The following is a 23,991-nucleotide window of genomic DNA, read 5'->3' as shown; positions in this document are numbered from 1 at the left end:
CTACAGTCCATGGGGTTGCACAGTGTTGAACACAACTGAAGTGACTTAGCACGTATGGGCAGCAGGAAAGAGGAAGGAAGAGAAAGTAAATGCCCAGTCTCTTTCTAGAAGCCCATACAGTATTCTGCTTACACTTTTTGGCAAGAAATTAAACACATGGCCATATCTAGTCATAAGCAAGGCTACAAAACAGTCTTTTAGCTCGATGCATTGCTACCTCAAAGGAAATTTACTGCAGCAAAGGAAGAGGGGATCATGTTAATAGAGGTACCTAGTAAGTCTTTGCCCTGCTGAGATTTCTATAGGTTGGGTATCTGTGAATCCTTTTTCTTGGGTGAGTAAGTTTCCCCAAAGAAGACTCATCCAATTCCCCACTTTGATCTCCCAGCAAAAAAGTTACAGGAGGTGCCTCTTGTGCCTGCGTGACAGTCTCTCAGCACACCTCCGAGCTTAGCTGCGCAGCTGTGGACAGGTCTGCAAAACTCACCTTACTGACACAGGCCACCCTTGACCACACACTGGGTGTCTTTGTGCTTTTTGCTCGGGGCATTGAGCTGCCATGGTGACTGACAGGTCAGTTCCTTAGAGCTACCTGGTGGTGGGGCGGGGACTGAAGGATGGATGTTCCAGCCTCCCACCCACGGGAGAACAAGTGAACAACTGAAAGGGGTTCTGTATGTTTCTCAGTAAGTCCTCCTGGAATTGAGCCCCAGCTCCTGTAGCAGAAACCTCAGCGACACATACTTGAATTAATGAACTTTCCCTCTTTCTGTTTCACTCTGCTTTCTCAACCTCACTCTTGCTTCCTGGGACCATGTCCCCAATAAAATGACTGCACCAAGGTCTTGCCTTAGCCTTTGCTTTGGAAGGAACTCAATCTAGGATAAAAGTAATATCATTCTTAAGTTTTAAGTTTAGATTCTCACATCTCTTGTACTCAAAACTTCAACATAGCATCCAGAAAATACCACATGTTGTCCAGAAGGAAACCTTAAAAAAGGCTAATGTTTAAAATTACTTACTATACTTCATATTGCTATTCACTTTCTTTGCCTATGAAATATGGTTAAAGAAATAACATGAATTCAGTTCTTGGGTTGAAAATGCACAGATGAGGCTTGGGCCAGGAATCTGTCATAAATAGCTGGTGCACCTAGCAGGTGTTCTGAGATGAATTTCCCATCTTTGTGCCTGTAAAAACTGATTTCATAAGAAGTTTTAGAAGATGCCATAGTCTGAAATTGACACTTAAAAATGAAATCTCAAATTCTTACAGGTCCTTTTGCCATTTGCCAGTGGTACAATGAATTGCTTATCCATTTCCCTCACTTTCCTTAGCACAGTACCTGGAACAGGTAGGTGATTAATTGTAGAATAAGTGAATAAATGAAATTATAGTATATACTAGTTTTTATTTTATCTTATAAAATGAGTTGAGAATAAAGTATTGACATACTCAAGAGACTCTTTGAAGACACTGAATACTGACAAAATATTTCATTAACCTATGAAGCAATATCTAAGAGTGTAAAATCAATAGTATAATATTTCTGATAAGGGAAAATACCCACAAATATATTGAAAATTCTCTTTTTATACTTTAGATTAACTATGTGGTAGTATATTAAGAAATCCAGTAGATCACAAGTCAGTCATTTAAAATATTTATTTTGAACTCACTTAATAGATAAATTTTGAACCAAAATTAAGTATCAAATTATACTAAATTAATCATCTGCAGGGCTTAAAAATTTTAACAGAAAAAGAACAAAGTATATGATAGTGTTAAATATATTTTATAGTTCACATATTTATTATGTTATTACATAACATGCAGCTTATTAGCTGCATTCTAACAACTGCCAATTTATTATAATGATTTTTTAATTGGAGGATAATTTCCTTACAGTGCTATGGTGGTCTCTGCTGTATGTCAACATGAATCAGCCGTAATTATATACACGTCCCCTCCCTCTTGAGTCTCCCTCCCCTGCCCCATTCTACTCCTCCAGGTCATCACAGAGCACCAGCCTGAGCTCCCTGGATATTATAATGATTTTAATGTCTGGACTAACCGTTATGATCCCATGAATCTTAAAGTTCTTAATAGAAAATCAATCCATTAGCAAATTTATGCATCTCATCTCAGTTTAATTCAATTAAATAAGAGTTACTGAATTTTGTGCCCAGCACAGTTCTGTTTGTGTGGCAAACCCTAGTTTTCTGTAGAAGGTGTCCTTTTGAGGAGCTCAGGGAAAACAGAAATAAAGAACAACAGATCTAACTTGCCCATTTGCTCAGACTCTAGAAGCCAAGGAGGAGGCAGGAGAAGGGGTGGTACCCTTCCTTTTTGCTGCTTCCCTGGGAAGATACCAATCATCTTTACTGGGGTTTCAATTCTGTCTTTCTGTACTGATTCATTTCTTTAAGTGCAGCTGTACTGTTTCAGCTTCCCAGAGCTGCTGTAACTAAGTATCACAAACTTGGTAGCTTAAAACAAGAGAAAATATTTTTTTTTATCACAGTCTGGAAGCTACAAATCAAAATCAAGGAGTCAGGAGGGTCATGTCCTTCTCTCCTAAGGCTCTACGACGGATCCTTCCTTGCCTCTTCCCAGCTTCTGGTGGTTGCCGTCAAGCCTTGGCACGTAGATGCATCATTCCCACTCTGCTCCATCTTCACAAGGCCTTCTCAACTGGGTATCTAGGGTCTGCTCTTCTTATAAAAACATCAGTTTTTAGGCCTGCCCTAATCTAGAATAACCTCATATTAACTAATTACATCAACAGAGATGCTAGTTCCATAGGTACTTGGGGTGAGGGCTTCAATATACCATTTTTGGGGGGATACAATTCAATCCACAACAGGTATCAACAATATTTCCTTCCAAGAGTGGAAAATAGCATCACATTTTTGGTCAAGGCAATGTGTACTGCTTATGTTGTTCATAACACTTGTTTATTCACTCAAAGAGTTGTGTCCTACTCTTTGCGACCCCATGGACTATAGCTGGCCAGGCTCCTCTGTCCATGGGATTTTCCAGGCAAGGATATTGGAGTTGAGTTACCATTTCCTTCTCTGTGGTCATAATCCTTACTTCTAACCAAAACACAGTGCTAAATTACATGTATCAGGTATACTTAAGACATATTTAAAAGACTTAAGAATAAATGGGCATTTTAAAAGTCAAAAAAACAAGTTAAGGAAATAATGAATATTGATTGAGGTGGCAAAGAGGACTTAATCTCCTTCTTGTGATGGATTCACTAATATGAGATGGAATGTATGAGAACCAAATCAACCTCTGCAAACAGTGGATACTCCAAATGTAATTTCACTGAGGACAGGTCCAATGAACACAGTGATAGCAAACAACATTATTTGTTATTCGGAAAATATAAATAGGACACAGTGTAATAGATGTGCAAATTAAACTTCCCTTCCATATTCAGAAAATGGATACAATCACATTTAATTTCGCTTCAACCGTATCTACAGTTAAGCCATATATTGCCTCTGTTGACTCTAGTAACTCTACGAGCATGAAAATCAAATGCATGATATTTTGGTCCACTGAAGAAAAGGAAGAAGGCTATAAAAAAAAAAAAGATACAATGTATTGAATTAGCTAGTAGAAGATCTTGGATATTTTCAATTAAAAAACCCCACTCCAGTCCTACTATAACTATCAAATGCAAATGAGATATTTTTAAAAAATTAAATACATTTATTAAGTTCACTTTCTACTTACAATTCTCCTGGAAAACTGCATCAACTCTACTTTTTATTCCTCGAAAAAAACTTTCTATGCTTTGGGGATAGCCTGGTTCCATAGATTGACTTTGGTCATCATATCTGATGAGAAAAAAATCGTTCCATAGTTTAAGACCAATACAACATACAATGATAATGATTTTCTTTAAATTGTATATACTTTAAAAAGTGCCTTCACACATATTTTCTCATTAGTCCTTCACAATATCCTATTTACTGGAACTAATGATGGTTAATTTCTCTACCTAAGGGTACATACCTATTTATTTATAAAATATACCAGTATCACTAATACTAAGGCAGATTTCTGATTGCTGGTGCAGTGTTACTTTCAAAAAAGAGCTTATGTTTCTCAGGTTTTTACTTAATTGATTCATCGTCTCTATCTGAATAAATATAAGTTCAGTATAACATTTGCTTGAGTGTAGTAGAATTTAACTTTCAGAATTTTATGAATAAATGAGACTTAGCCTAACTCTTCCTTTGTATCCCACTTTAATGCTCCATTAAAGTTAGCTCTTTTTCAGGATATAGCGTGCTCAATACCATTGTGCAGGTGTCTTAACTTGATGAAAATTTCAAAAGCCATAGCAACATCAATCATCTTGTGAAAAAGAATGCTCATCAGAAACCATCTAGATATGTTAAACCTTCAGATACCTGATCATTGATGGTTTCTAGACAGGGTGAAAAACACAGATTTCAATCTCTAATGGAAACAAATCTTACCTCCAGAATTGGTCATTTACAAAGAAGTACGTTTTTCTCCTGTAGGAAACAGCTGCATCAATTGCCTGGACACTGCTCGGGAAGCCATAGTTTGATATATGCTTGGGATAACCTTGCTGAGTGTCATAGCCACTCAGGGCCCAATACTGCGTGCCTGTCAATGATTCAGGTTGTATGTCAGATAGAGTTTTTCCATGCCTACAAAATGTGTATCACTTCTTAACCTTTGCGTAAATTCATCATAGAAATAAAAATGGAAAAAATAGTCTTGGAAAGAAAAAGGTGGTCAAGTTAAGATCACTGGGCTATGATAGCCCTCATGGTTCCCCAGCACCTGTAATAAAATATTCCCAACTTCTTAGCTTGGCATTCAGGGCCCCACACTTGGATGTCTTATCTCATGTGACGGCTATCCAGAAATTTAACTAGAACCTTGGGGGAATCTTGGAGAATTATACCCGGGATGAGGGTGGAAGAATGCTAAAGCTGGTCTAATGAAGTGTTCTTATTTTGTAAATGAGGAAATTAATGCCTGAAGAGGGTACAACCTGCTGAAGTTCACACAGCAGTTAGTGGTGGACAGGGGACCCAACCCAGGTCTCTCAACAAAAATGCAGCCAGCGTCAACACTCTCTCCTTGACTCACCTCTTTGAACCTGGAAAAGAGCACAAAGGCCTCCTACCCTTCCCTCCACCAGGAACTAAATGAAGAGGACAACCTCGGGCAGTTACCTTTGAATACGAAAATCAGGTCCCTGTCAAAATCCTCATAAGCAGCCTGTATGCCGTTTGGCAGGGAAGGCCAGTAGAGAGAAATGAAATTGAATTCGATCATTCGTAGCCGACGGTGCTTCCTCCAGACGTACCTAGTGGAACACAAGCAGAGACGCACGTGTGACAGGCCACGCAGTTGGCCTCCTGCCGACAGGATATGACGCACAGGAAGGCGAGGCTGGCAGCTCGGCGGCCGGCATGTGACCAGTCTTTGTGGTGACCCCGTCCACCTGGTGAGCGCTCTGCAGGTGTCAGAGGAGCCGACAGGACAGGAGCGGCCTCACTCGGTCACAGTTTACGCTGCCGCCATTCTCACACACTGACAAGCCTTCTGTTGTTAGGCCCTTTCATCCCTGGGGCTGCGATATGATGAGGATATTTAGAATACAAGCACACTCAGCCTGTGGGTCCACAGTCACAAAACAGCCAATGGAAGACTGAAAAATTCAGTCAGATGATTTCTCCCGGATCTTATTAAGGGACAGTTTCCATTCACCTGACTGAATCTGGGTAGAACTGAATACTATTTTGGTCTGGGGAAACCCAGCCACAGAATTTCCAACAGCTAGAGCCCATGTTTGTTTACATCTTCAGAAACATCTGAATATTTACAAATGTTTAAACTATTTTTTTCTTTTCTGGGATGTTTTGAGTTACCCAGAAAGTACTACCAATTCCATTGAGATTGACATGCATAGAATTCAAAGGAAAAGCTGAGCAATGTGTACCATGTGACTTAATTAGAATCTAGTTTTAAGTTAACCAGTAAAGACGTCAAAAGAAGGAATATTTCATTCTCATACTTGTCTTTGAAGAAGAGTATTTCTCCACGGAGTGTGGTGACAGCGTCAAACGTCAGTCTGGGGTCGCAGGCTGTGGGGGTGGTTGGTCCAGTAGGTTGGACAGGGTTGCTTGAGGGTCCTGAAATTAAAAAAAGACTTACTATAAACATAAGCCCACAGGTGTATATTCGATACATCTCAGGTCATTGAAGGGTCTTCGTATGAAAAGAAATGCTACCTGACTATCCTACAAGCTGTTAAAAAGTAATCACATATTAGGCTCTCTTTAAAGTCTTTTTTTTTTTTATATATAATTAAAAAATTACACAGGGCTTCCCTGATGGCTCAGTTGGTAAAGAATCTGCCTGCCAAGGCAGGAGACATGGGTCTGATCCCTGGTCTGGGAAGGTCTCTCATGCCACGGAGCAGCTAAGCCCGTCTGCCACACTGATGCGCCTGGGAACTGCCACTAGTGAGCCCACAGGCCGTGACCACTGCAGCCTGAGCACCCTGGAGATTGTGCCCCACAGCAGGAGAAGCCACTGCAGTGAGAAGTCCATGTACCACAGCGAAGAGTGGCCGCCTCTCGCCGCAACTAGAGAAAACCTGGGCAGGAATGGAGACCCAGCACGCCCGAAGAATTGGATAAAAAATAAAGAAAAGAGTAGTGGTGACTTTAGGGACAGTTCCAGGTTGTGAAGCAAAGAAATGTGAATTCTCCCCCTTCCCCTCTGCCAGTTTAAAATCAGAACCCCATGTTTCTTTCCCTTCTTGGCACCTCTTTCTGCATGTTTAGTCACTTGGTATCTACTTTCTCGTTTCCCACAAAAATCCACCTTCAGGAAGCTCTTGTCTATCAGTCTTCTGCCAAACAGCATAAATCTAAGTCCAATTTTAGACATATTTTTCTTATAAATATTTAAACCGTGATGTATTTTCTCATTGCAGAACAAAAGGTTACAAGCAGTTAAAATATGGGTGAGTGAGGAAAGGAGGTGTTTTCAGAGGAAAAGGAATTGGGAAGTAGAGGTAGTCATAGACTAGGTCTCCTTGTTCCTGAAAATTCCACTGTCATGAAAAAAATTCATAGTTGTGGGACTTTAGCAAGCTTGGTTTTGACACTGCTGTCTTACCAGAAAGGGAGAATATTTTACCCAATGTGACTCCACAACACTACTATCCAATCCACACTTTATTTATTTATTTATTTATTTTAGAGAAAGAGCTGCAAACCTTTCTCTGGCTTCTTGTTCCTACAGCCACGAGGGGGCAGGAGGGCAAGAGGAAGGAGAGATGGACCAGTCCAGACCACACTTAGACAGGGCCAAAGGCCTCTATATCCCTCCCTGAAACCTGAAAAGTATGTCTCTGCTTCAAAAAACATTTCTATCTCTCCATACTCCATCCCACTTCCTTCTTTCTGTCACAGACAACTATCTTGATATGTTCAACATATATGTATAAATATATGTTTGTTAGCACGTTTCTTGAAAATGCTTTGCTTTGTCTATATGCATTCTTAATTTGTGTGGATTCAACACACTGTATAATTTGTACACTGTGTGATATGTATCATTCTGTTTCTTATCCAGGAATCACAATGTTTTAAAGACTCATCTGTGTGTGTGTGTGTTAGTTACTCAGTCATGTCCAACTCTTTGCAACCCCATAGACTGTAGGCCACCAGGCCCCTCTGTCCATGAGATTCTCCAGGCAAGAACCCTGGAGTGGGTTGCCATTTCCTTCTCCAAAAGGAACTATAGAAAGAAACAAAGTGAAGTTGCTCAGTCGTGTCCGACTCTGTGCGACCCCAGGGACTGTAGCCTACCAGTCTCCTCCATCCATGGAACTCTCCAAGCAAGAGTACTGGAGTGGGCTGCATTTCCTTCTCCAAAAGACTCATCTGTGCCCACCTGATTCAGAGTTTCTCAGGGCTGCACATTACTGTATGGCCTGCATCCACCATATTTTCCCTGTGTGTTCTCCTCCTGATGGGTTCCCAGGTGCCCTCCAACATTCATCATCACAGCAGACTGCAGTGAGGATCCCTGATGTGCCCAGGCATCACCATGTACTTAAGATGACCTTACCGTAGATGGCCTGGATGCCATTGATGTCATCTTGATGCAGTGAGTAGGTGCTGGGGTCACTGAAAGCGTAGTTGGGATACATCAGGGCCCCAGGATCAGAGGAGTGAGCCAGCCCCAAGGAATGGCCAAATTCATGGGCAGCAACAGGAAACAAGTTGTAATCTGAAATGCAAGCATGTGCGGTGAATGGGTTGAAGTGGATTGAAGGGTGGTGGGAATAAAATCTGGAGGAATGCAGCTTCCAGGCCCAAACTACCTGACTTCTCCTTTTCCTCTTCATTATCTGATGAAACAGAGACTGGAAGGAAACAAGGTAGGAGTCATAGGTTGCGATTAGGAGTAATGAGCGCCTCATCAGGCCTTAGACTGCCTTTCTTCTAGTTCCTATAGGTCATGGACCTGAGGTTTAGGGAAATGATAATGAGGCCATCACAGGTCTCAAGACTCTCAGAGACCCTCTCCCGCCATGTCCGCACACCTACGCCTCGCCAGCCTCCCAGACCCACAACACCACGAGCAGAGTCGCAGTGAAGAGGCGCATAGAAAAGAAGCCGGTCAGCCCACAAGACGGGCCTCCTGTTCGGGGTTGACTCCCTTTGGCTTCCAACCACCCAGAGCCTAGCGCCGGCTCTTTCTTGATTCTGAGCTCTCCAGGAAGCATCAGGAATTTACCACCAGAAAGAGACAAACCCCACCCCTTATTGGTTCCTACTCTTATCTTTTGACTTCCATGAGTACCGTGCCTTTCATAACTAGGAACTGAAAAACTTTCAAGGCTTGCACTTCCTGTCAAATAAAGCCCAAGCTCCTTTGCCAAGTCCAAGACTACTGAATCTGGCTCTGGCAGACGTCTGAGGACTGGATTTCTGATGTGAACCCTTCCCTCCAACTGGTCTACATGTCGTCTCACAAACACGCAGTGCATTTTCTAACACTGCCTACTTTAAAAAAAATCATAGCTGCAGAGCACTTTCTTATATGCTAGTCACTGTAATAATATTTAATCTTACAACATTCTTATGAATTATTTCTAATAATACTTCTACAAGAAAGGAACTGAAGCCCAGAGATTTTGGAACCTTGTTATTCGTCTTGCAACTAATAAGTGGTAGAGCTGGGGTTGAACCTGGTTATGATAGCAAGACCTGTGCCCTTACCACAGTGTTCAACACTTCCTGATGATAATTAGCCTTGATCATCACATCCTTCCACCTTGCATTCATGAATGCTTAAAAAAAACATCTTTGAGTGCCTGAAGTACTAGGCAAGGAGCTTGGGGGGATTTTTATTATCTGCATAGACTAGACAGGGAGACACATGCAAACAACTTGAAGGCACAGAATAATGAGGAGGAAAGTCAGAGAAGACAAAACAAAGGCTACTAGGATTCTCAGAAGAAGACAAAATGAGGTGTTTCCATACCGGTTGACACAGTATGGAAAAAGGGAGACTTTGAAAGGTGGGGCTTCGGGCATGGGCAAGGGCATTTCGGGAAGAGGAAGCAACGTGAGCCGGTGCAGGATGGTTGGAGAGCAGACGTTGTCATCTGGGGACAGTGAATTGCAGTGTGGCTGCTCTGTGTGAAATGCGAAGACAAGCCATGAAAGATGACGTTGGATGATCCCTAAGAGCTTTCAGTGTCAAGTGGACATATCTGGCCTAGAAAATGTAAATACTGGGCTTTCCAAATGTAGACATGGGCTTTCCAAGAACAAAACTTCTTGCAGTGTTGGGGAGAATTAGAGGGACAGAGACTAGAAGTGAACAGTCCAGGTGGGACTCGGATCAGGTGAGCGGTAATGACCATCTGAACTGGTGGGGAGGGCAACAAGAATCTGAAGTCATGGGGAGAGTTTATTATCTTTGTGAACACACAGCTCCAAGCACAGGGATTTAGGTAGAATAAATACTTAGATCATTGATGTTGAGGAAATGGTGGGAGGAACAGGTCCCAAGTGAAGATAAATGTTCCTTTCTTATTATTTTCAAAAAAGTGTTCCATGGCCTTTCATTACCCTATAGCCTTTTAAAGTACCATATGGTCTGAATATACCTCTTCTTATACACAGTTCTTTCCTTCAAGTGATCTTATTTTTACCCTGAGTCTTCTCCTGAAAGGGGTAGTTTGCAATATGGGAACATATCTTTGAAAAAATAGTTCTATGAAGATGAAATAACTAGATAAACAAGAATATGTAGATGGCTGCTCTTTCCTAGGTAGGACAGTGTTCTAAATAAACCTAAATATTTCTGAATTTCCAAAAGTAGAAATCTTTTCAAACATCATAAAATTTCGCAATATTAAAATAAAGATTTGCCCTAAATAGTAAGTCAGTGGTAAGCAGACTTTTTCTATGAGAGCCCAGATAGTAAATATTTCAGATTTTGTGAGCCATGAGGTCTCTATGACAACTGTTAAACTCTGAGATTGTGGCATGAAAGTGGTCGTAGATGATACATAACAGGAAGAGTATGTGGTCCTGTTCCAATAAAACTCCATGTATACAAATAGGAACAGGAAGGACTTAGCCATGATTTGTGTTTTCTGATTCCTGCCTTAGGAAACAAGGTCAGGATTTAGCTTTTAAGATTTTTTCTAAACCTAAATTAACTTAGTATCTTGAGGTAATAAGGATAATGTATGTGTGTGTGTGTGTGTGTGTGTGTAGGAGTGCAAATTCTAATGTGAAAAAGCTCAATTAGAAGCTACATGTGGTCCCTTGGTTAACTTACTTTCAGGGGTTTTGGTCCATGTTTCTTCTGCGTCAAAATGAACATCTCCTCCAATACCCGGGCCTGGCTGAAAGGCATGGGCAAGAATTCCATTGGGTCCATCAAATGGGGAATTGTCCCCATGATCTGTAATAAAACAATCTGTATTAGGTATTTGCCAAGTTTCAGGTTAGCTAGGGAAAGCACAATCGCGCCTGGCTTCCTTGAGCCCACCTTTTTGGGCAAAAGAAATCTGGATGTCTGCTTCTTTGTCCAAGGTCCTGTTGAAGGTCAGGGGTGACACGTCACTCCAGACTTTAAAGGCTTCCTCAATAAGTGCTTCTATATCCGTCCTTGTCAAGTATGGGGTATAGTTCACAATCCTTCAAAATGAGAAGGCTCATTATTGTTCGGAACAGCAGCCCCTTGGTACATTAAATTGCTCTAGCTTGGAGTTTGTTGCATGTGTGACATGCTACCACCAAACAGTGTGTAAGAAGGGGTGAAGGACTTAGGGTTGAAGACAGACCTGGGTTCTGGACAGGTTACTACATGTCTTTAAACTCAGCTTCCTTATTCATAAAAGGAGGATGGTAAAATAGTACACCTCTCATAAGGTTTTTGTGAGAGCAAATATATATAAAGCATTTAGTTCACTTCTTGGCATATAGTAGTCTTCAATAAATATTGGGTATCATTATTAGTTAATATCATCAAAATGGATGAAAGGTGAGGCTAGATTCTCTCCAGCAATGATTAAGTCTTTTGGGGGGTCCCTGGTGGCTCAGTGGTAAAGAATTCACCTGCATGCAATGCAGGAGACTGCCTGTAAATGCTGGAGGCTCAGATTTGATCCCTGGATGGGGAAGATCCCCTGGAGAAGGAAATGGTACCCCACTCCAGTATTCTTGCCTGGGAAGTCCCGTGGACAGGGGAACCTGGCGGGCTACAGTCCACGGGGTCATAAAGAGTCAGACACAACCTAGTAACTAAACCATGAACCACCGACATGAGTTCTTAGAGAGGCAGCCTAACTTTGCCACAGACCTCTTTAGACTGTTAGAGAAAGGAGACCAAAAGTGGCAGGATTGACAAGAACCCATGGGATCTTCACCACTTTATCCTCTCACTCATTCACTAGAATCTAAACTGTGTAAGAACAAGGACATTTGTTTGTCTCTAATGGAGTCCAAGTTCCGTGTCAGTGCCTAACCCAGCAAGAGTTCAGTGAACACTGGCCCCGTGAATAAACTCTGAAACTCGAGAAATGTCACCTGTAGGTCAGCTGAGTTTTTTCCCACTTGGGGTTTCCTGGGGTTCTCATAAAGTCCCCCGAGTCGGGCACTCCACAGCGAGGCTTTCTCATCATCTCCAAGGTTTCCTCATCTGGCTTCCCTGTCTCATTCAGCCCGAAGAATCGCTGCATTCTTTTAAGTGTCTCAACAATCACATTAGTTTTGTTCTTCCTTTCAGACTTATATTTGTACCTTGGCAATTGGTAGAACTTCTCTAGGTAATTCTGGAAAAAGACAGACATATAAGGGATTTGCTGTGAAATTACCTTCAGTTCTCTGGGGTTTTGCATTCCTTTTTAAGTTAGTGCAGAGGTCAAACCAGGGCTAATAACCTGATCGCCACAAAGATAAAAGCACAAATTTGTTGGTTGACTTTGACAGAAAAGTGCCTACTGGAAAGAATAGTTCATCCCTTCAGTGCTACAATTAATATTATTCATAAAAGTAGGTATTTCATTAGGGGTAAGATCGACATCTCAAGCAAAATGCTGGTATACAGTTAGGAGACTGCCTTCTTATTTTTATTAAAAAGCAAAACAAAACAAAACAGCATAAACATTTATTGACTTCTTGAAGTATTAGTTGCAGCATGCAGATTCTCTTTCTTAATCCTCTTTTCACTATTGTAGAGGAGGGTTAATCATTCACACCGACATGAAGATGCAAAAAAATAAGGAACTTGTCAAGATGATAATCAGGCCCCAATTCACCATGTTGCTTCCCAGATGAGAACTGGGAAGAACTTGAGAAGAACACCAAACATGTTTTGGAGTAATAGCGGCATCACTCTCATTAGCCTCTTATCCGCCACAGCAACTCTTCAAGAGGGGCCAGAAACTCATTAAGAAGTAAAGGTTCTGAAAGTTGTTAATGAGCCAATTATGAAGCTTTTTTCTTTCACCTTAAGCATCCTGAAATGGCACTTTGCAAGTGACGCAGGACACAGCAATTTTGTGCTCACACAGGCTTGGAGATCAGATAGCTTTGGGTTCAAAACTTAGCTCTGCCACGGATTAATTGTGTCCTGGACACATCACTCAGATGATTTAAGATTCACTTTTATCTCTAAAGTGGAATTAACAATCTGTCCTCACAGGGTTGCTGTAGGATGAAATGAGACAATACCTGAGAAATGCTGAGCGGGGCACCCTGTGCGGAATAAGTACTTAATCACTTCTGGCTATCATCCCATGGGTTACTGTATCATGGTAAGAAATTTTTTTTTTTAAGTCAAACAAAAAGAATCAACAAGAAAAAAATGCTTTTCTAAAACTGTAATGCTAAGAAAATTGTGCATGACAAATTTCTGACAACATTCCTTTGTGTTTCTTTAAAACCTTGGCCTGACTTTCATACTGCTAAACAATGGGAAAAAAGCTATCAGTCTTGCTTTTTACAATGCTTCCAAGAGTTTATAAACTGCCCCATAGTCTGATTTTAGGAAATATGACTGCATGATGAACTGATTTCTAGTTTCTCATAGTTTCCCATCCTCACACTCTCTTGTACACCTGAGATATTTGGCTGCAAAGACAAGTCCATATAGAAAGCACCAGTGATGTAGTAACTGCATTGTAGACATTCTAGAAAGGAAATCTTAGGTAAGTGAGAAAGAAAATCATTTTGTAATTAAAACCATTCCTTCTAAAAGGTTTTCCCAGCTGGAGCAGCTTGGCGGGCATGTTTTCCGAGTGTTTGAAGAGTCCAGAGTGTTTGCACGCCCGGCTTTCAGAGAGCCCCGTTTGGAACTCTCCTAATCATTGAAACAAGATGTTCAGCCTCAAGCAAATCATTCACGTAATTCCTTCAGGCTGTTTCAACTAAAAAGAGAAGATAACCCAAACAATTTTCCCATCACCAGCAAGTCATCCACCCACCTAAATGATAGTTGAGGTACCTGAACAATGTTTCTATTTTTCTCTTCTGGGGATGCAGAAGACACTGGGAAGGCCCTGGAAAGCTGCACGTGGAGGAAGAGCAGAAGTGGGAGCATCTTCAGGCTGAACATGGCCTTGTCTTCAAAGACTGCCTCTCCCGGCCTGCCTTCTGCCCCTTCCCTTGACGGGTACCCCGAAGATCACAGCATCACATGTCACTCACCACTTCATTTGGTCCCTTATAAAGCCATGTCTTAAACGATTGCCCCATCAGGAACGTGAAGAAACGCAGACTAATTACACTCTGACAGTTCTGCAATGTTATAATGTGATCGAGTACCCTCAAATGGGGGAGACTTTCAGTGGAGAAAAGTACAATTTGCTACTCTGCTTTTGGGGCTTTTACATATTTACTTTTGCAAAACTGTCAAGGAAAAGGAATAGGAGAACTGAATTCTGAAGTTAATAAACAGCATTTCTGGATATGTCAGAAACTGAGGCTGTGTTAACCTAAACAGTAGAATATTGTTTAATTAGTGGTAGGTGTCTTGGGACTAAGGAGTCTGAATGGAGAAACTCTGCACTTACCCTCCATTGTGGTAGGTCAGAAGCATGTGTGCTTGTGGGTGCTGTGACCAAGTTGGATGCATCAGGGGGTCCTAGAGTAGTTTCTGGAAGATGTGGCTTTGACATCAATGCAATAGAAAACCCCAGTCCACCAGCTGGATTTTCTTTGGAAAGACACAGAAAACAATACTGATGGTAATGATAATAACGATCGTTTGCTAAACATTTTTTATGTTCCAGACTTACGTGCTATATGTATATGACCTTGGCCCATGCTCACAAGGCCTTGGAGGGTGGATGCTACTATTATCTGCATTTTGCAGATAAAAATCAAATCCAGAGACGTGAGATGGCTAATATAACTCACGTGCTAACCTTGAGGCAGAGCCAGGATTCAATCGTAGGGAGAGGCTGAACTGGCAGCTATGACTGATTCATCAGGACTTACTTTTCAGTCTCCCACTCTAGCACCTGGCTGGCCCGTGATGGAGCTGTAGGTCCAGGCCTGCAGCAGCTGGGAGGCCCGGGCTTGTGTGGATGGAGAAGACAGCAAGAAGGGGCACAGGATGCCTTGTGTACGCCCAAAGGAAAAGACACAGAGAGGACTCCCAGACAAAGTGGCTGTGTAGCAGCTGTGCTGGGCAGGGGCCCTTGGGCCTGCTTTTCAAACCATGGCCCTCGGTCCCACTTATTCTGACTGCATGTGCATGTCCACTGCTACCATACAGGGGCTCTGAATAGATTCATTCACACATGTTTATACACACAGTTGGGGCTTCTCTGGTAGCTCAGCTGGTAAAGAATCCACCTGCAATGTAGGAGACCCTGTTTTGATTCCTGGGTCAGGAAGATCCCCTGGCAAAGGGTTAGGCTACCCACTCCAGGATTCTTGGGCTTCCCTGGTGGCTCAGATGGTAAAGAATCTGCCTGCAATGCGGGAGGCCTGGGTTCGATCCTTTGATTGGGAAGATCCCTTGGAGGAGGGCATGGCAACCCACTCCAGTATTCTTACCTGGAGGATCCCATGGACAGAGGAGCCTGGTGGGTTACAGTCCATGGGGTTGCAAAGAATCGGATATGACTGAGTAACTAAGCACATACATGTATACAGTTGACCCTTACCAAGGGGTCGGGTTGGGGTGCTGACCTTCTATGCAACTGAAAATTTGCACGTAATTTATACTGAGCCCTCTGTATACTCAGTTCCTCTGTATCTTCATTTCTGTGTTGGCAGATTCAACCAATGCTCATGCCTGTCATACTCCAGTATTTATTATTGAGAAAATCCAGTGGGATGAACTGGGAGACTAGGATCGACATACATACACTCCCATGTATCAAACAGATGCCTGGTGGGCGCCTGATGTCTGGCTCAGGAGCTCAGCTCAGTGCTCTGATGACCTAGAGGGGTGGGGATGGGGGTGTGGGGTGGGAGGGGGCTCCCAGAGGGAGCGGATATGTGTGTACATACAGCTGATTCATTTCATTGTACAGCAGAAACTAACACACCGTGGGAAAACAATTATATTCCAGTAAATAAAATGAGAGATAAAGAAGGAAACCAAGTGTGAGTGGGCCTACAGTTTAAATCTATGTTGGTCAAGGGTCAACTGTATTCTGTAATGGCAGGATGTTCTTGTGCATAAATGTATATGTCAACATGTATAGCACATGTTAATATGTCAATAATATCTCTATTTGAGAGGCTTTGGTAAGTGCTTCAGTTCCCTCCTGAAGTCTTTTAACAGCTTTTAAAACAAGCTGAAGAAACAAGGCTTGGGTTTGAACCTATCTAGAGAGCAGATGAATGTTTATGATGTAGATTCTTACATTCATTCAAGATGTATTTCCTGACACCTCCTGTGTGCCAGATGCTGTGCTGAGTACTAGGTTATTGGAGCTAAGTTAAAGTGGTTCAAGTGAAATACTGTGGGAGTCTGGCAGAAAGTGCAGGGTGGGTAGAATCAGGGAAGGCTTCCTGAGGGAGGTAGAATTTGAGCTTGTCCTCAGAGGAAAGCAGAATGTGGATGTGCAGAGATGTGGGATCCGATCCTTGTCCCCATGTTCTAACTTTTTCCAAGTGGTTCAAGCTGTTCTCCATGTTAACACTGCCTGGGCACACAGCTTAGTCACGATGTGGCTTTCCATGTGTTAGGTCTTTAGTGGAAAAACCTTTTCTGCCTAAATGAGAACGCCCTATGTTGAGTTATTTTGATTCACTGTCTTGTTTACAAGGTTTGTCAATATACTTTCTCCTGAACATAATGGGAAATGATTTAGACAAGAATCCCAAACTTTAGTGAACTCGGTTCTCTAGTGTTTCTGTAAATGTTGTGTTGTATACCTATGGCTGATTCATGTTGAGGTTTGACAGAAAACAACAAAATTCTGTAAAGCAATTATCCTTCAATAAAAAAAATAAAAAGAAAAAATATATACATATAAGGAAAAAAAAAGAAACAGAATTTTGGACTTGGATCCCAGATGACAGGTCCAGCCCCAGTACAGTGGTGGAGAAGGCCACACTTGTTGTCAGGGTCTCTGGCTTCTGCTTTCTGAATCCTTTCTCTACATTTGACTGACACACAGCTCCACGGTGTCTGCGCCTCCCTTCTGCTGGTACCTAGGACACAGAGTTCTCTCAGGCCCTCCCTTCTCTGAAAATCTGCTTCTGGGCAAAGACCAATTATCAGTCATTTCCACTTGAGTGTGAACTTGGGAACCATTTGCCTTTTAAGGCAATTTCTTACCAAAAAAAAAAAAAAAAGCTGACATTTTTTTAAATGAAGGTTTGTTAGAGCAAGCAAAGGAGATGGTGGGAATTTAGTTTTGGACAGAGACGTGAAAGGCAGCAAGGGCCATCCTGTCTCCATCCTGCCACCCCCCTGGAGGCAGCAACCTCATCTCACCATCCAATGTGCCACTCCACTGCAGAGGTAGCAAGTCGACGTTTTATAGCTGTTCTGCTTTCTAGGTCCAAGAAGAAACTGATTGCATAGATACAGCTTGTTTTCCCTTGAGCTTTAAAGAAAAGAAAAAAGGAGAAGAATATGTCTGGCTAGCTGGGTGACAGAGGTATCAGGGAAAGCTACCTGAAGGTGCTCAGGGAGGCCTGAGTCTTCAAAGCTGAGTAGGACTTTGCCAACGCAAATGTGAGCTGGTAGAGGCAAGAGTACACGCTGAGTGCAGTTCACCCAGTGAAGTGGATGGGTCTTTGAATCATTTGTGAACAGGCAAACTTGTTCCCTGCATCACGCATTTTCGAACTGTGATGATCAGCATGTATGTCTCCACCCTCTGACCAAATGATCAGATCATTGTCGGGATCATTTGTGGTGAAGGTAAAGAGCGTCAGACATGAAATCATACTAATACTAGCTGGGTTCGATTTGCAGTTCTGCCACTTCTATTTATGTAACTTTTAGCAAATTGTCTTAAGTTCTCCGGGGCCTCAACTTCCACATCTAGGTAACTGGGACCCCAACATCTCCCTGGCACGGCTTCAGGGAGATTGGATGAGACAGTGCATGTGAAAGTCACATGTAAACCCTCCTGTGCACTCTTCTCTGCACTGTAAATGGGATGAAGTAATGCTTCTTCTTGTGCTCATTCTGTTAACTGAGTCAACAGTGGTGAAAAGCTCCACGTTTCCAGAAAGAGAAGTACTTCAACATTAAGCCACTGAGTGATGAAGTAATTTCCATACAGCTTTCTTCAGCATCCAGAGCTCAGGGCAGTCAGGGTGTAACTTACACATCCTTCACATAGAGTATAAGCAGTTAAGTTAAAGATCACAGAAACCAGCTTTATTAAACACTGCATGAAGCTGGCAGCCTTTACTATTAAGTGAGTGGGATGTGTGTATTAAGTGTCTTCACTCTGTGGGACTCAGTCTTAGATGTTTACTACATATTGCCTCCCTTAAGCTTCATAATAAACCAAGGAAGACGGGGTTATTATCCTCCTTTTAAAGGTTTCTGAACCAAACTGAGGTTCAGAAATCTGATTCAAACTTTCCTTTCCATTTATCTTTCCTGGTAATCTCCCATTTGTTCTCCCAGTGAGGAAAAATTCAAAATAAGACAATAGTTCTTAGTCTCAGGTCTATATCAGAGTCTGTATTAAAAACACAGATAAGTGGAGGACTTCCCTAGTGATCCAGCAGTTAAGACTCCATGCTTCCACTGCAGAGGGCATAGGTTTGATTCTTCCTGGTCACAACATTAAAAGACGTTTGTTCCTTGTAAGGAACACTATAACAAACCCAGCGTAGTAAAAAGCAGCAGTCCGGCAAACATCACTTTGCCGACAAAGGTCCATATAGTTAAAGCTATGCCTTTCCCAGTAGTCATGTACTAATGTGAGACCATAAAGAAGGCTGAGTGACAAAGAAACAATGCTTTCAAACTGTGGTGCTGGAGAAGACTCTTGAGAGTTCCTTGGACTGCAAGGAGATCAAACCAGTCAATCCTAAAGGAAATCAACCCTGAATATTCATCAGAAGGACTGATGCTGAAGCTGAAGCTCTAAAACTTTGGCCATCTGATTCAAAGAGGTGACATTGGAAAACACCTAGATGCTAGGAAAGATTGAGGGCAGGAGGAGAAAGGAACAACAGAGGTTAGATGGCATCACTGACTCTATGGACATGAGTTTGAGCAAGCTCCAGGAGATGGTGAAGGATGGGGAAGCCTGGCGTGCTGCAGTCCGTGGGGTCGCAAAGAATCGGACATGACTTAGTGTCTGAACAACCACCACCAATGGGCTCAGCTCCAGACCCTGAATCTGAATCTAGGGGGTGGAGCAGAGGCATATATAATTTTAGGGAGCATCCCAAGTGACTCTGAGAATGAGTTAAAGAACCCCTTTGTCCAAAAGGATAGAGAACATGAACATTCACACGTTAAGGGCTCAAGAGAAAAAGCAATGAAACCCACTTGAAGAGACCAGCAGAGCCTTCACGGAGGGCGTGGCCTTGCAGTAAGTTTCAAACAATGGGCTGCATTTTTTGGCCTCGACGTTGAGGTGAAGGAGGGTGGGATTAGAAGAAACAAAGAGCAAAGGCAGAGACCGGAGAGTCTTTAGCATTCTGAGATGCAGTTTCAGTGTGTGTGTCTGTGTGTAGTGGGGGTGGAAAGTGAAAGTGAAGTCGCTCAGTCGTGTCCAACTCTTTGCAACCTCATGGACTCACCAGGCTCCTCCATCCAGGCTCCTCCATCCATGGGATTCTCCGGGCAAGAATACTGGAGTGGGTTGCCATTTCCTTCTCCAGGGGATCTTCCCGACCCAGAGATTGAACCCGGGTCTCCCGCATTGCAGGCAGACGCTTTAACCTCTGAGCCACCAGGTAAGTGGGGGTGGAGGGCCCCACAAATGCGTCAAGCAATTCTTGGTCACCAGCAGGGTTTTTGAGAATTCAGCTCAGTCCTGACACTACCCAGAAAGAACATCTGGCTCCATAGTTTCAGGGTTCAGTTCTACAAGACTTCCCTTCACACCCCCACTTCAGACGCCAGTGACAAGCCCAGGTTATCACCTCTGCTTCTGACCAACTGGCTATAAATTGAGTTTACACCACGTTTTCCTTGGGATTAATTAATTTGCTAGGACAGTTCATAGGACTCAGAAAAACATTTTACTTAGTAAATCACCAGTTTATTATAAAAGGGTATAACTCAGAATCAGCCCAAGTGAAGAAAGGCCAGAGAGGAAGGTGTGTGGGGAGGGGCACTCATCTCCACATGCTCACCATCCTGAAAGCTCTCTGAGTCCCCTCTTTTTGGGCTTTTATGGATGCTTCATTGCATGACCGCAATTGATTAAATCATTGGCCATTGGCAACTGACACAGTCTCCAACCCTTCTACCCCATCTCCCCAGAGATCAGGGAATGGGAAGAAAAGTTCCAACCTTTAATCAGGCAGTTGTGTCTTTTAGTGACCAGCCTCTATTCTTAGGTGCTTTCCAAAAGTCACCTCAACCTTTATCACCCTCAGCACTTGGGAAATCCCATGGGTTATGTGAGCTGTGCGTCAGAAACTGTGGCTCCAAATGTTGCTGCTGCTGCTGCTAAGTCACTTCAGTCGTGTCCAACTCTGTGCGACCTCATAGACAGCAGCCCACCAGGCTCCCCCATCCCTGGGATTCTCCAGGCAAGAACACTGGAGTGGGTTGCCATTTCCTTCTCTGATGCATGAAACTGAAAAGTGAAAGTGAAGTCGTTCAGTCGTGTCTGACTCTTAGCGACCCCATGGACTGCAGCCTACCAGGCTCCTCCATCCATGGGATTTTCCAGGCAAGAGTACTGGAGTGGGTTGCCGTTGCCTTCTCCAGCTCCAAATGATCAAATATTAAAAAGTATTTCTTATAAACCACAACATCACAGAAACCTTGGATTACAGCTGGAGACTAACAAGGTTGTGGGGTTGGAAGGATAGAATTTATAAGGAGAAGCAGGTTGACAAGGTAGGCTGGAACCGGATGGGGGAAGGACAGGAGCCGAATATCGAAAAGGTCAGCCACAAGCAGCCTCTGTTGGTGGCAGGGCCTAGAGATGATCTGGGCTGAGCGGGTCACAGTGCCCAGGACAGCCGGGGTGGGGAGGAGCGCGTGGAAAGGGCGGGAGGAGAGCTGTGGCCACAGGCCCTGACGCTGGGTGGCCACAGGCCCTCCTACACGCGGAGGAGAGATCACTCTGTGTGAGGATGGGTGGTGGAGATATGAGGTTAAGGGAGCCTGGGCCATCACAGCTCTCATCTCCAGGACGACCGTTCACATGGCAGATGTGCGCTGGGGGATCCGCAGGGGAGAATACCACGTGTCTGCATGAAGAAAGAGCCGTTGTTTCGAGGATGGCAGGTGAGAGCCAGGTTAGAGCTTGAGCCTGCAGGAGGCGAGGGTCACTAAACAGAAGCTGGGGCAGTGAGCGCAGCAGGCAGCTGAGGCCACTAAAGCCCGGCTGAGAGCAGAGACGGCCCAGGCTCACGAGAGGGCGGTTACAGTGGGCAACTAGGGTCCAGTCTCCGTCTTGTGCTTTAATTGCAAACATTCCCATTTACCTCGCTGACTCTGCCACCACTTCACATCCCCTCCCAACTTGAGCGTGTTGAGGATAAGGCAAGATGGAGAAAAAAATGATCCGATGATACTCAATAACTGCACAAAACCATTTGACAGAGACCCATGTTGGACTTCCCTTGTGGCTCAGCTGGTTAAAGAATCCGCCTGCGATGTGGGAGACCTGGGTTCAGTCCCTGGGTTGGGAAGATCCCCTGGAGAAGGGAAAGGCTACCCACTCCAGTATTCTGGCCTGGAGAATCCCAGGGATTGTATGTCCATGGGGTCGCAAAGAGTGGGACACGACTGAGCGACTTTCACTTTCACTTTCCTGAGGACAGGCCTTGATGAGAGACAGGCATTTGCCTTCCAAGCAGCTCTTTCTGGAGGGAGGAAACTGCTGACTGAAGGTTCTGGTTTTCGGCCTCACCGTGTGGCATGTGGGGTCTCAGCTCCCCGACCAGGGATCCACTGTAACCGCCTGCCCTGGGAGCACAGTCTTCACCGCTCTGCCGCCAGAGGAATCCCTGCTGACTGCATTTGCCCAAATTCTCTTCCCTTCTCAAGGGGTTCGGCTCTGTGATCGGGTGTCTGGGTTTGTATTTCTCCTGAGCTATGTGATTTCCACATCTTCTCCACTCTCCGCGGTCTGACCTCACATCCCATCTTGCTACATCAAGAGACATGACTTCTTACCACAGGGAAGTTACTTAAACTTCTGTGCAAAAAAACCCCCAAAGCAAGCTGATCTCACTCATCCCAGACTCCTGATAACCGCCCTTCGTCGTGTCCACGGATCTCTCTTGTTTCCACCCTAGAGCCTGTTCTCTTTCCACCTTCTCCCCCCTCTTCCTGTCCCTGCCTTGACACCTTCCCCTCTGTCTGCAGATGCTTCCTGATGGAAAGAGACAGGGCAAACCAGCTGCCTTCCCCCATCTCTTCCCCACGCAGACTCGGGCCCCTGGAGTCTAGGCCGCCCCTGAATGAACCTCTCTCTCTTTAGGGCTCCATTCGGTCCTGATCCCCCAGCCTTGGCCCTGGGGTCTCCCCATTTAACGCCTCAGAAGGACGTGCACGCCCGCTGGGGACCCGCTCCCCGCCTCCAGCCACATGTGAGCCTCCTGCAGCCGCTGGAACCAACCACCGCCAGCCCACAGCTTAAGACGAGAGAGCGTTCTCTGACGGTTGTGCCTGGAGTCTGGTTGTCTGGAGTCTGACACGGGTCTCCAGGGCTAAAATCCAGCTGTCAGCGCGGCTCTGTCTCCTGCCGGGGGCTCCCCGGGGCATCAGCTTCCTTGCTGCTTTCAGCTTCCCAAGGCGGCCTGGACGCCACTTCCTCCGTCTTCAAACCCTTCACGCCCTCTCTAACCCTCAACGTCTTTCCCTGGCGGCAGCTGGGAGAAGTTCGCTGCAGCAGCAAGGCCCCTGCGTGTGGACGCGCTCTGTTCCGAGAGTGCATTCCCAAGTCCATTTTGTTCCTAAGTCCACAAGAGTTAGCCGAGGTCCCCAACTCACACAACCAGCTATATAGTACTGTACTAGGCTTGTAACACTTTTCACACAAATAGTACATAAAAACAACAAACACATAAACGTTTTTGGACTCTTACAGTACCTTGAGGACAGTAGGACCAGCTGCACCACTGCTGCTGCTAGGCTCGCCTCCAGACATCCTAGGCTTGAAATAAAGAGGGCGTCATCTGTATTCTCCTCACTACTGTGCAGTAAAGTGCACAAAAGCACAGCCACGTGTGGCGGGTGCCTGCTTGTGAAATTGTGCACCACACACGTGAGCTAACTTATGTGATTGAACACGTGAACCTATGTTTGTTTTCTTGAGAGCTCGCAACTTGAACGTATGTGTGTAGGGGACTTACTGTAATTAGACTGGGCCCACACGGATAACCCTTGATACTCTCCCCAGCTCGAAGCCTTTAACCTTCGTCACACGTGTAAAATCTCGTTTGCTGTATAGATGCGCATATTCACAGGTGTCCAGGGATTCAGGTGTGGACGTCTCTGGGGCTGTCACCATGCTCACCACAGGCAGAAAATCTCAGCGAGAAGAGACGGGAGTGGCCGGTTAGTGTGGGGAGGGTGATTGCACAGAGGACGGTAGCTGAGAACCTGTGGGTCTGCGTGTGGTTTTAAAGTCCTTTAGGAGATCGTGCCTTATGACCCCAGGATGACCTGCACCCACCTTGGTCCCCGTTTTGACTTCCAGGGCCAAGAATATATCATGTGAGTACTTACTGAACACCCATTCTAAATCAGGGGCTATAGCAGTTCCTTTTGCAAGATCACTTTCATGTGAATCTATTTATATGGGTTTTTAA

General features: G+C 44.1%; 1 protein-coding gene across 2 annotated transcripts; it reads right to left on the bottom strand.

Moving 5' to 3' along the window:
• Positions 1–1,999: 1,999 nt before the first annotated feature.
• MMP8 (matrix metallopeptidase 8) lies at positions 2,000–23,880 on the bottom strand. Of its 2 annotated transcripts, XM_061143334.1 has the most exons (12): positions 23,533–23,880; positions 23,271–23,333; positions 14,622–14,764; positions 12,136–12,380; positions 11,096–11,244; positions 10,883–11,008; positions 8,150–8,311; positions 6,081–6,198; positions 5,236–5,369; positions 4,504–4,657; positions 3,752–3,855; positions 2,000–3,592 (listed from the first exon to the last, which is right to left on the bottom strand). In XM_061143334.1, exons 3-12 carry the CDS (start codon positions 14,724–14,726, stop codon positions 3,483–3,485), a joined length of 1,407 nt encoding a protein of 468 aa, XP_060999317.1. In that variant the 5' UTR covers positions 14,727–14,764; positions 23,271–23,333; positions 23,533–23,880; the 3' UTR covers positions 2,000–3,482. The 2 variants fall into 2 exon arrangements, with proteins under 2 accessions (XP_060999317.1, XP_060999308.1); XM_061143325.1 differs by lacking the exons at positions 14,622–14,764; positions 23,271–23,333; positions 23,533–23,880 and adding an exon at positions 14,054–14,469.
• Between the last annotated feature and the right edge of the window lie 111 nt (positions 23,881–23,991).

This window comes from Dama dama, chromosome 1 (assembly GCF_033118175.1).
Source record: "Dama dama isolate Ldn47 chromosome 1, ASM3311817v1, whole genome shotgun sequence".
NCBI classification, from domain to species: Eukaryota; Metazoa; Chordata; class Mammalia; order Artiodactyla; family Cervidae; genus Dama; species Dama dama.
Note: the sequence above shows the minus strand (reverse complement) of the source record. Positions and strands in the feature narration are given on the sequence as shown.